Consider the following 11,455-nt stretch of genomic DNA (forward strand, 5'->3'; position numbering starts at 1 on the left):
CACCCACCTTGGCCTCCCAAAGTTCTGGGATTACAGGTGTGAGCCACTGCCCTGGGCCTTACTTGACATTTAAAAGTAATTTTTATAAACAAGTCTTATTTACATTGCATAAATTACTACACGTGTTATAACCTGGTTAAAATATTTCTGGAGCAACAGAAAGATAACTGGATTTTGATTTTCATTCTTAAATGCTTCTTAACTGAAAACAAAGACATATTGAAAAATGGGATTTAAAGATGGGGAAGCACAGTTTGAACTGGAAATTCATAGAGATATGAATATAGTCTTGTTACAATAAGAGGTGTTTTTATACTCACAAGAAACATAAATTATTTTTATATAGCTAGCATGGTAAAAGTTAATTGCACAATATTCCAAAACTCAAAAAAATCCGATGTTTCTACATAGATTCAATGAGTTATCAGCAAACAAGAGACAGATTCCTGTACTTGCCACACAATTACTGTTGTAAGAATCCAGTGAATGTATACTAGTATTGACTATAATTGTCACTGCCAAAAGATGACTAAATGTGTATATAGTATAAAAGTTTTACTGCATGTTTTAAGCGCAGTAAAAATCCTAAAATAATTCAAATGAGAAGATTTGAATGCAACTATATTTTAACACAATATTAGTAAAAAATGTTTCCAGTATTTTGATTTCAGAGACACCTTTTCCTCTTTTATGATTTTCACATAGTTTTTGCAATCATTAGCATTAAATTTGTTGACTTAATCTTCTCTTTTCATTATCTCCCTGTCCAGATAAAAATTTGTAGAATATTTAATAGCATTAGGAAAGCTTCTTAGTTTGTAAATTCTTAGGTGAATTCTAAGGAGGATTTTAGTCATTCAAATGAGGTTAGATAGATTCTCTAATATTTTCATAACTCTGGGGTCTCTGTTTCTTTATCTGTAAAATAAGCAAAGTACTGAGGTTTTCTGAGGATGGAGGGTAGGATAAATGCATAAATAAATATTTATGAAGAGTTTAGACAACTTCCCCGCAAAAAAGTGGTAGCAGTTTTTTAAAATATATATTTTAAAAAATGTTTTAATGTTTAAAATATTTTTCTCCAGAGTAAATAGTTAACTTGTTTAAAAAGTTCACATTTCTGGCTGGGCGTGGCAGCTCATGCCTGTAATCCCAGCACTTTGGGAGGCCGAGGCAGGCAGATCATGAGGTCAAGAGATCAAGACCATTCTGGCCAACATGGCAAAACCCCATCTCTACTAAAAATACAAAAATTAGCTGGATGTGGTGGCACATGCCTGTAGTCCCAATTACTTGGGAGGCTGAGGCAGGAGAATCACTTGACCCGGGAGGCGGATGTTGCAGTGACCCAAAAATCGCGGCACTGCACTCCAGCCTGGCAACAGAGCGAGACTCCGTCTCAAAAAAAAAAAAAAAAAAAGTTCACGTTTCTTTCCTGCCCACTACTTTGTGCTTCCTTAGAAGGGTAGTACACAGTGATGGGATTTTGTCTTCCAAGATGGCATGCAGCAAAGAAATAAATGGACAAACCTAAAGAAAAATCAAATGGATTTCAAGAAATATCCTGTCTGCTTTCTGTAGGGAGATTCCAGGGAAATTTACTTCAGCATAGGCAGAATAGCCTAGGGGAATTTTGACTCCTGCATCTATGATTGAAGCTAGTGGAAATGATGACTCCACCGTGCAGCAAGGGAGTTTCTGTATTCCTTTCTGGCGTAAGTAGTTCAGGACAACTCCACAGTGCTGTCCCAACCCTAATGAAGAAACATCCCATGCCAGCGTCTCAGTGGCCTTACATTGAAATGAATCAGCTTTAGAATACCTGGTATACGTGGACCCTCAAAAATAAGCATATCCTTTGGTCTCTGTTTTTACATTCTCAGCTACATCAAGTCTGAACTTAATCCTGTTGATTCACATAAAGACTGACAAATGATGTATGTGTGCTTGCACACCCACACACACACAAACACACACACACTTCAAGTAAGGAGTCGTGGAGCACCCACAGCTGACTTAATTCAATCCAAATCAAGTGACACCTTGTAACGCTTTTTCTCCCTTTCCTTGCATGAGTTCTTCCCACTTGAAAACACATCAGGCCCCAGAAGGCTCGCAAATATGGTATGCTTCCATCTCAGGAAGCTGGAGTCAACTTATTTTCTAGAGTACTTTTTTTGATTGTTGAAATCTTAATGCAAAAGCCATTATAGTGGCTATTTTGAAATGTGTGCATTGTATAAACTGTATATTTCGCCTCTATTACTGGAAAGCCATTAACAGATCTTGGCTTTTATCCCTGTTCCTCCACATCATGCGTGTGAAGACCTTCCGTGGAACTGAAAACCAGTGATCATTTAAGCCAAAATGTCTGCGAGCATAAATCACGTCCTTCCTCAGAAGGCACATGGTATTGTATTCTGGTAGAACACGTCATCTACATGACACCCGTTGCTGTTCCCTAGTCGTGCTTTCTTAAGGATTTGTTGGGATTGTGTTTGGTTTGGAAATTTTGCAATTAGAAGAATAAAAATTAAATTTATGAATCAGAATTTAATATAAGCTGCATGTTTTTAAAGGCAATTTAGAGGATGTGGTGGACTGTTTCTTTATTCATTAAATAAAATTTTATTTATTCTCAATTAATTGTTGGGCTTGTTTTGCTTTTTTTTTTTTTTCTCCCACTCACTTAGTATTCTGTGTTCTGTTATGTGATGTCAGTCAGTTGTGTTCATGAGAGGAGTCATAGGAAAGGCTCAAGAAAACAAACTTTATTGTATTCACAGATCCTAGAAATAGGAGGCATATCACACCATCCAGGGCCACATGGGGAAGCACCAGCTTCGATCAGGAGGCAGAAGGGCCTGGAGCAGGGTGAGAGCCTAGGCCACGGCCCTTATTGGAGTTCCTGTGAGGAAGGCAAGGCAGGGCAGGATTGGCTTGTTTAAATAATTCAGACAGGCTCTAAGGAGAGGTCCCTAGCTACCTGGTATCTGGCCCTGAGATAATTAAGGCAGGTGAATATTACCTCCTGGTATGTACAGGCCAGATCTCTGGATTGGTTAGTCTGCATACTAAAGGCAAGCTTTCCTCTGGGTCCTTTGCTATCCTTAAAAACTGGCCAGCCTTAAGAGGGGCAGTCTCTCTCCAAACAGAAAAGTTTTTTGTTGTTATTTTGTTTTGTTTTGTTTTAAGAAACAGTCTCATTCTTTCACCCAGGCTGGAGTGCAGTGGTACTCGTAACATCAAACTTCCGGGCTCAAGCAATCCTCCCACTTCAGTCTCCCAAGTAGCTAGGATTATAGGCGCACACCACCACACCCAGCTAACTTTTAAATTTTTTGTAGGGACAGGGTCTTACTATGTTGCCCAGACTGGCCTCAAATCCCAGGCTCAAGTGATCCTCCTGCCTCAGCCTCCCAAAGTTCTGGGATTACAGGAAGAAGCCACCACACCCAGCCCAGAAAGGTTTTTTTAAGTGTTAAAACAGCATAATATACAGAAAATTTTAAAATTAAACAATATACTTAGTATATGAGATGGGTAAATTCTTGTTTTCCAGAACAGTAATTTGCTGCATAACAATGTTTTAGTCAATCACCCATATGACAGTGGTCTGTTAAGCTTATAACAGAGCTGAAAAATTCCTATCACCTAGTGAATTTGTAGGTAACTGATACGGTTTGGCTCTGTGTCCCCTCCCAAATCTCACTTTGAATTGTAATCCCCATAATCGCCATGTGTCTAGGGCAGGACCAGGTGGAGGTAATTGAATCATGGGAGCAGCTTCCCCCATGCTGTTCCCTTGAAAATGAGTGAGTCTCCCGAGATGTGATGGTTTTATAAGAGTCTGGCTTTTCCCCTGCTGGCACTCATTCTTTCTCCTGCCACCCTGTGAAGAGGTGCCTTCTGCCATGATTATAAATTTCTCAAGGCCTCCCCAGCCATGTGGAACTGTGAGTCAATTAAACCTCTTCTCTTTATAAGTTACCCGGTCTCTGGTATTTCTTCATAGCAGTGTGAGAATGGACTAATACAGTAACGTAACATCATAGCGCAACACATAACTCAACATGTCTGTAGCGATGCTACTATAAACAAACCAACTGCTCTGCCACTCATATATATTCAAACAACTGCACACACAACTAGGTACAGTACATAATACTTGATAATGAAAATAAACAACTATCTTACTGGTTTATGTGTCTATTTTAACATACTTTTAGAGTATACTTCTTCTACCTGTAAAAAGAATGGGTAACTGTAAAACAGACTCAGGCATGTTCTTCAGGTGGTATTCTAGAAGGCATTGTTATCATAGGAGATGGCTCCAGGCCTGATACCACCCCTGAAGACCTTCCAGTGCGACAAAATGTGGAGGAGGAAGACAGTGACACTGATGACCCTGGCCCTGTGCAGGCCCAGGTTAATGTGTGTTTCTTTCTTTCTTTTTTTTTTTTTTTTGAGATGGAGTCTTGCTCTGTCACCCAGGCTGCAGTGCAATGGTGCGATCTCAGCTCACTGCAATCTCCGCCTCCAGGGTTCAAGCGAGTCTCCTGCCTCAGCCTCCTGAGTAGCTGGAACTACAGACATGTGCCACCATGCCCAGTCAATTATTGTATTTTTAGTAGAGGCAGGGTTTCACCATGTTGGCCAGGCTGGGCTGCCCTCAGATGATCCACCCAACTCAGCCCTCTAAAGTGCCAGGATTACAGGCATGAGCCACCATGTCCGGCCATTAATGTGTGTTTCTATGTCTTAGTTTTTAACAAAAAAAGTTTAAAAAGTAAAAAAAAAAAAAAAAAAAAATTAAATTTTAATTAAAAAAAATTGTATAGCATAAGAATAGAAATAAAATATTTTTGTATAGCTGCACAGTGTGTTTGTGTTTTAAGCAACGTGCTTTTACAAGAGTCAAAAAGTTTGAAAATGTAAAAAAATCACCAATAAGCTGAGGTTAATTTATTATTAAAGAAAGAAAATATTTTATACATTGAGTGTAGCCTAAGTGTACAGTGTTTATAAAGTCTGCAGTGCTGTACAGTAATGCCCTAGGCTTTCACATTCACTCACCATTCACTCACTGGCTCAGCCAGAGTAGCTTCCATTCCTGCAAGCTCCATTCATGGTAAGTGCTCTATATAGGTGTGCCATATTTTATCTTTTATACTGTATTTTTGCTATACCTTTTCTATGTTTGGAAACACAAATAATTACCATTGTGTTACAATTTTCCACAGTATTCAGTACAGTAACATGCTGCACAGGTTTATAGACTAGGAGCTATAGGCTATACCATATAGCCTAGGTGTATAGCAGGCTAGACCATCTAGTTTGTGTAAGTACACTCTATGATGTTCATACAACGATGAAATCACCTAACAATGCATTTCTCAGAATGTATGCCCATTGTTGAGCGATGTATGACTGTTGTCTTTCAGCTTCGGTATTTTGGGGATACACTATTCATCTGAAATAGCAATCTAAAAATCCTATGTAAATTCAATATAATACTTGTTAACATTTGTACCCACTAGTATATGTATAACCAGAGAAGGAAAAAGGTGTACATATGCAACAACAGATCATATATTTATAGTCTTATATGTACTTTGAAATTTCTGGCCAGGTGCGGTGGCTCACACCTGTAATCCCAGCACTTTGGGAGGCCGAGATGGGCGGAACATGAGTTCAGGAGATCAAGACCATCCTGGCTAACATGGTGAAACCCCATCTCTGCTAAAAATACAAAAAATTAGCCAGACATGGTGGCGGGCGCCTGTAGTCCCAGCTACTCGGGACGCTGAGGCATGAGAATGGCACGAACCCAGGAGGTGGAGCTTGCAGTGAGCCGAGATTGCACCACTGCACTCCAGCCTGGGTGACAGAGTGAGACACCATCTTAAAAAAAAAAAGAAAAGAAAAGAAAGAAATTTCTTTCACCCATAGGTGTAGAAAAGAGATACCTTCAGTGATGTCTAGACAGAGAGTAGATACTAGCCAAATTCAGTACCAAAATAGCACTTTGCTTTTACTGTAATATGGCAAAATTTAAGTGAATTGAACCTTAATTGTTGAATCTTGCAGCTCCACTAACCACAACCTAAATACACCCCCATTTGGGCCATATCTAGCAGAAATTTTAGATCTTCATTAGTATAAATGTCAACTCATTAAGAAGCTGGCTATATTGGATGTTTAGCCTCATCTTCTTAAGATCTACAAATAGAAAGTATAAGAAGTCAGTATAACCAGTTTTTGGTAATGAGATTAATGCTGGATTGTTCCATCTTTTTTTGTTTTTGTTTTTGTGTTTGAGACAGGATCTCACTCTGACACCCAGGCTGGAGTGATGAGGCACAATCATAGCTCACTGCAACCTGGAACTCCTGGACTCAAGCAATCCTCCCCCGACTCAGCCTCCAGAGTAGTTGGGACTACAGATGCACACCACCACACCTAGCTAATTTTTTTGTAGAGATAGAGTCTCGTTTTGCTGCCCAGGCTGGCCTTGAATTCCTGGCCTCAAGTTACCCTCCTGCCTCAGGCTCCCAAAGTGCCGGGATTACAGGGATGAGCCACGGTGCCCAGTCACCTTTCCCATCTTGATAGTCCCGTTCATTTGTATGTGGTTCTTCAAGAGTTCTGACCTTGGGGTTTGGGAGCTCAGTCTCTAGCCTGCACCCAGGGAGTGCCCACATATAATAATAGCTAGTTAAACTTTCAGAGGAGGTCTTCCTTTATTATTTAATGCCCCTCTCTTAGGAGCTTTTATAGCACATATCCCTGGTACTACACTATTGAAGGATTCAGCTAAACTCTGTTTAGGACTACTTATTGATTAGAACATGTGTGTTCTCTTTTGGTTGTCTAGCTAAGGACAAGAATGGTGTCACATAAGACTGGGTATGTGTAGGTACTTGATAATATTTGTTGATTTGTTGAAAAAAGGGAGCGCAGATACAAAAATATTTTTGAATTTTAATGTCTTGTCAAACTAGAAAGAAAATGAATTTTCAAGATGAACAGTATAAAATACTATAGCAAGTTTTAGGTTGCTTGGTAATCTAAATTCTATTACATATCATGATAGATGAATCTTGACTGCAGAAAGATTTTAGACTTGGTTTTATCTGAGCTCCTGCTTCATAAACCACAATGGATCTCTCAACATACAGTTTGAAGAGTTTCATCAAAGATTGGATTTTATCACTGAGGCTCATTTACTGTTCCCTCAAATGTCTTCCAGGAAAAAAAAAATAGTACATTGAGTGGAGTGGAAAGTTTAGAAATTTGGCAAGAGCTAAGTTGCTTCCAGAAATCTTCAAAACACAGAAGCAGACAGCTAAAGGCTTAATATTTCAAAGACAGACTCCCATTCTTTTGGAGGAGTGAGGTTAGGGAAGAAGTATGAGATTAGAATCCCATCATTTTAATTAAATTGTTTTATTTCTTAAGAAAGTGTTGTTAAATTAGTAGCCAAAAATGAAATATCTGTTGAAAAAATAATTTTTTTCTGTGCAAAGCCCTATACTAGAAGCCATAGACAGATAATGAAAAGCATACTACTCTTTCACAAGGTACTTACAGTTCAGAGAGGGAGATGTGACACCCTACCTGGAAAATGACTAATGATCTTAATATATTTTTGAGATGTTCTCTGACAAAAGCACCGATTTTGCTCATTCTCAAACTCTGCACACTTACTGGAGTTACTAATGAAGCTTTTCAGGAGATCTGAGTAAGTAGACTATTGTGCCCTAATAGCGAGGAAGGCAAATGCCTTGAATCTTGCTGTTGACCCAAGTGCACACTGCAGAGTGGAGTTGTGACTAGAAAGGGGTCCTGGCATCATCACTTCTAGAATTATGTTGTTTGTCTGCTAGATTACACAGCGTCTTTTAAGAGTTGTTGAAGTCAAGAGGTTAAACATTTCACTATCGAATTTGCAGTTTCTAAATTTTCAGTTTACTATCAAATTTGCAGTAAGCAAAGTTCTGAGCTCTCCTCTGTTTCTTATTAACAGATATCACCTGGAAAGGGAAATGCAGCTTCAAACTCCCTAAGGGCTTCTGAAAATACACTTGTGATTTTTTTTTTTTTTTTTAGACGGAGTTTTGCTCTTATTGCCAAGGCTGGAGTGCAATGGCGCAATTCGGCTCACTGCAACCTCCACTTCCTAGGTTCAAGCGATTCTCCTACCTCAGCTTCCCGAGTAGCTGGGATTAGAGGCATACGCCACCACGCCTGGCTAATTTTGTATTTTTAGTAGAGATAGGGTTTCATCATGTTGGTCAGGCTGGTCTCGAACTTCTAACCTCAGGTGATCCACCTGCCTCGGCCTCCCAAAGTACTGAGATTACAGGCATGAGCCACTGCGCCTGGCCCACTTGTGATTTTTTTAAGTGTAAATGTAGGTATGGGCTGGGGAAGACACTTTCCCTCATTACAAACCAAATGGATTTTGATAGGGATAACTAAGAAAATAAAAATTGTAATAAAGTCTGTAGATAAACTGCGAAGAGGCAGCTGTGTCTGAGGTTAGACTTTGGAATCCAAAATAAAAGAGTTTTGGGAGTGATTGGTGTTTTTTGTTGACTTGTGACAAGACAAATTCCAAATGCATAGATAACTTAGAGTCCTGCTTTTCCTAATTATGAGTAAGACATTCTCCTAAATGCATGTACCACTCTTCACCAAGTCACTCTTTACATGAAGGCTTGGTTTATTCATGCAATGGTTAAGCAAATTAATAAAAGTAATTCAGATCAATACCATGTTTATTATTTTGCTCCCATTTTGATTGGTCTTGATGGTAGTGAAGCCCTCATTGTCCAACTTGTACTGATTAAAAGGAAATCACTTCCGGCCGGGAGCAGTGGCTCATGCCTGTAATCCCAGCACTTTGGGAGGCCAAGGCGGGCAGATCACAAGGTCAGGAGATCGAGACCATCCTGGCTAACACGGTGAAACCCTGTCTCTACTAAAAATATCAAAAAACAAAAAAATTAGCCGGGCATGGTGGCGGGCGCCTGTAGTCCCAGCTACTCGGGAGGCGTGGACCCGGGAGGCGGAGCTTGCAGTGAGCCGAGATCGCGCCACTGCACTCCAGCCTGGGCGACAGAGCGAGATTCTGTCTGAAAAAAAAAAGAAAATCACTTCCAAAGGCAATATTTTTAATTTATGTGTTAGTTTTAGAAATACATGTGCGTGTTCCTGTATATATGTGTATATATACATTACTGTATACATATAACTACATACATTTGGGTACTTGTAAGGACTTAGTAATCTGCTTAATGTGGGTAATAAAATATTGAGGAACTGTGTATCTAGTTACTTAAAAGCTAAATATTTCACTTTAATCTTTTAAAAAATCAACAAAAAATTTACAAGTTGACAGAGAAAATGTTCAAATTAATTACATGTACTCTCATCAGCTTTTTGAGGAAGTACTACAGAGCAGCACATTTGTTTATTGGTCGTATTAGGTTTAAACATTCCACATCTTTGCTCAGGGAAGCATTCTATATCATCACCTCCAAAGAGTTCTTTAGCGCCATCAGGAAACTGGCAAGGTAGTTAGCATGAAAAACAAATCCACGTTTTTATTTATATTTTATAAAATCTATAATAATGTGTACACAGTTTAAAAAAATACAGAGCACCGATACCCATGTACTGTACCCCGAAAAAAAAAAAAGTGTTTCTACTTCATGCATGCACACACAATGCACTAAAGCAAAAACGCATTTACACAACAGGAAGGTAGCTCTATTGTGAGCAAACACAAGTAATGGATACCGTAACTTCACCTGAACAGGACAAACTCACAAAGTTTAAGAAAGTGATTATTTCTCTGAGGACTGGAACAGAATAGCCTAATCCTATTTTTTTTCCTAAGATTGTTTTCCCTCAGAGTAGCCCAGAAAAGGGGAAAGGGGGCATTATTTCCACAGCAATCAACCCATTCACAAGATCCATTAATGAAATCTACAAAATAGAAGGAGGGGAAAAGAAAGGCAATTAAATTATTGCGTCCATAGGTCTGATGATGCAAATAAAGGTAATCTGAGAATTGACTGATTTTCCTCGAGGAACGCATTCTTAGAATCCGGGGCTGCCGGAGGCTTCTGGGCTACTTGGGGCAGGGCCGCGGCTCGGAGCGGCTGCCGGGCATCCACCGCCGCGGAGGCGCGCGCCCTAGGTGGCCATCTGGAAAGGCTCGGGCTGGAAGCCGAAGAGTCTCTGGCTGTACAGCTCGCTCTCGCCAGGCAGCTTCGCGCCCGGGAACTGGAGGTAGTGGTCGCGGCCGAAGTGCTCACAGTGGAGACCCACCCAGTCCCGCTCCGAGCCGAATCGCTCGGCCTCGGCCAGGATCCGGGTCAGAGCCATGATGTAGCTCAGCGCCATCTGCAGGGTCTCGTACTTGGACAGCTTTTTATCCTGGCCCCACTGGGGAACCACCCTCCGTAAGCGGTCGAAGGCCGTGTTGAGCCCCTGCATGCGGCGGCGCTCGCGCGCGTTGGCCGCCAGGCGCCTGCGCGCCGCGCTCTCCAGCCGCCCGGCCCCGGAGCACGTGCCCGCGCACTCGGCGCCGCCCGCGCACGGGGGTGCAACGCGCGCTCCCGCCGGCGGGCCGCCGGGTTTGCAGGACTTCATCCCTGGCGCCAACCTCGCACGCACGCCCGCTCAGGACCTGCGCGTGGGCTGGTTTCTCGAGCCGCTTCCCAACGTGTCTCTTCTGAGCAAATAAGTCATAAACAAAGCAACTCACGTGCAATCAAATAGTTTACAGGGCGGAGTGCGGGACTCGGCCTTCTGTCCTACTGGATGACCAGGCTGATATCTCTTCACTTGCCCAAATTTAGGGGAAATTGAGATGCTCAAGAGAAAGTCATTTTCTCAACGTGAAGTTGAAAAAGAGAAGGAAACCTTCTGCAGCAGAGTTTGGTGTAGCTGGTTCGAGGAAGGCCTTTCAAGTCCTCTGGGAAAGCCTGAGACTCCTTTGCAGGAAGATGAACTCTTTCCCGAAGCTCAGGGAAGGAGCGCTTTTAGCGCAGTAGCTGTCGGAGAGTGCGGGATGAGTCTTGGAGGGAGGAGAATTTATAGCAGAGAGCTGAAGGAGGGAACAGGTGGTGGCAGGTGGGCGGGCGTCCCTCGGCTTCTATCTCAGCACCTTCCTACCCTGGGAACTGCGGGGGGGAGGGGGCGACTCACAGCAAAATCCTGACATTACAGCCTTAGTCTGTTGAAGTTTCTCCAAAGCTATGTCCAACACTAACTAACACGCCATCTGGAGTGGCCTGGCTGTCCCCAAAAGAATAACAAGGTGGGGGTTGGGGCAGAGCTTGGTCTATCTTTTCCCATATCAGTGGGCAGCTTACGTGTCAAAAACTTAACCGAGGATTTGTAAATTATTAGAAATCATCTGTGTGAAGATGTCGGTTTT

The 11,455-nt window shown here is 41.5% G+C and overlaps 1 protein-coding gene across 1 annotated transcript; it reads right to left on the minus strand.

The window, feature by feature from the left end:
• Positions 1–9,585: 9,585 nt before the first annotated feature.
• On the minus strand, positions 9,586–11,174 carry LOC105466124 (atonal bHLH transcription factor 7). The gene has a single exon (XM_011715094.2). It carries the CDS (start codon positions 10,663–10,665, stop codon positions 10,207–10,209), a length of 459 nt encoding a protein of 152 aa, XP_011713396.1. The 5' UTR covers positions 10,666–11,174; the 3' UTR covers positions 9,586–10,206.
• Positions 11,175–11,455: the final 281 nt, after the last annotated feature.

Source organism: Macaca nemestrina, chromosome 9 (assembly GCF_043159975.1).
Source record: "Macaca nemestrina isolate mMacNem1 chromosome 9, mMacNem.hap1, whole genome shotgun sequence".
NCBI classification, from domain to species: Eukaryota; Metazoa; Chordata; class Mammalia; order Primates; family Cercopithecidae; genus Macaca; species Macaca nemestrina.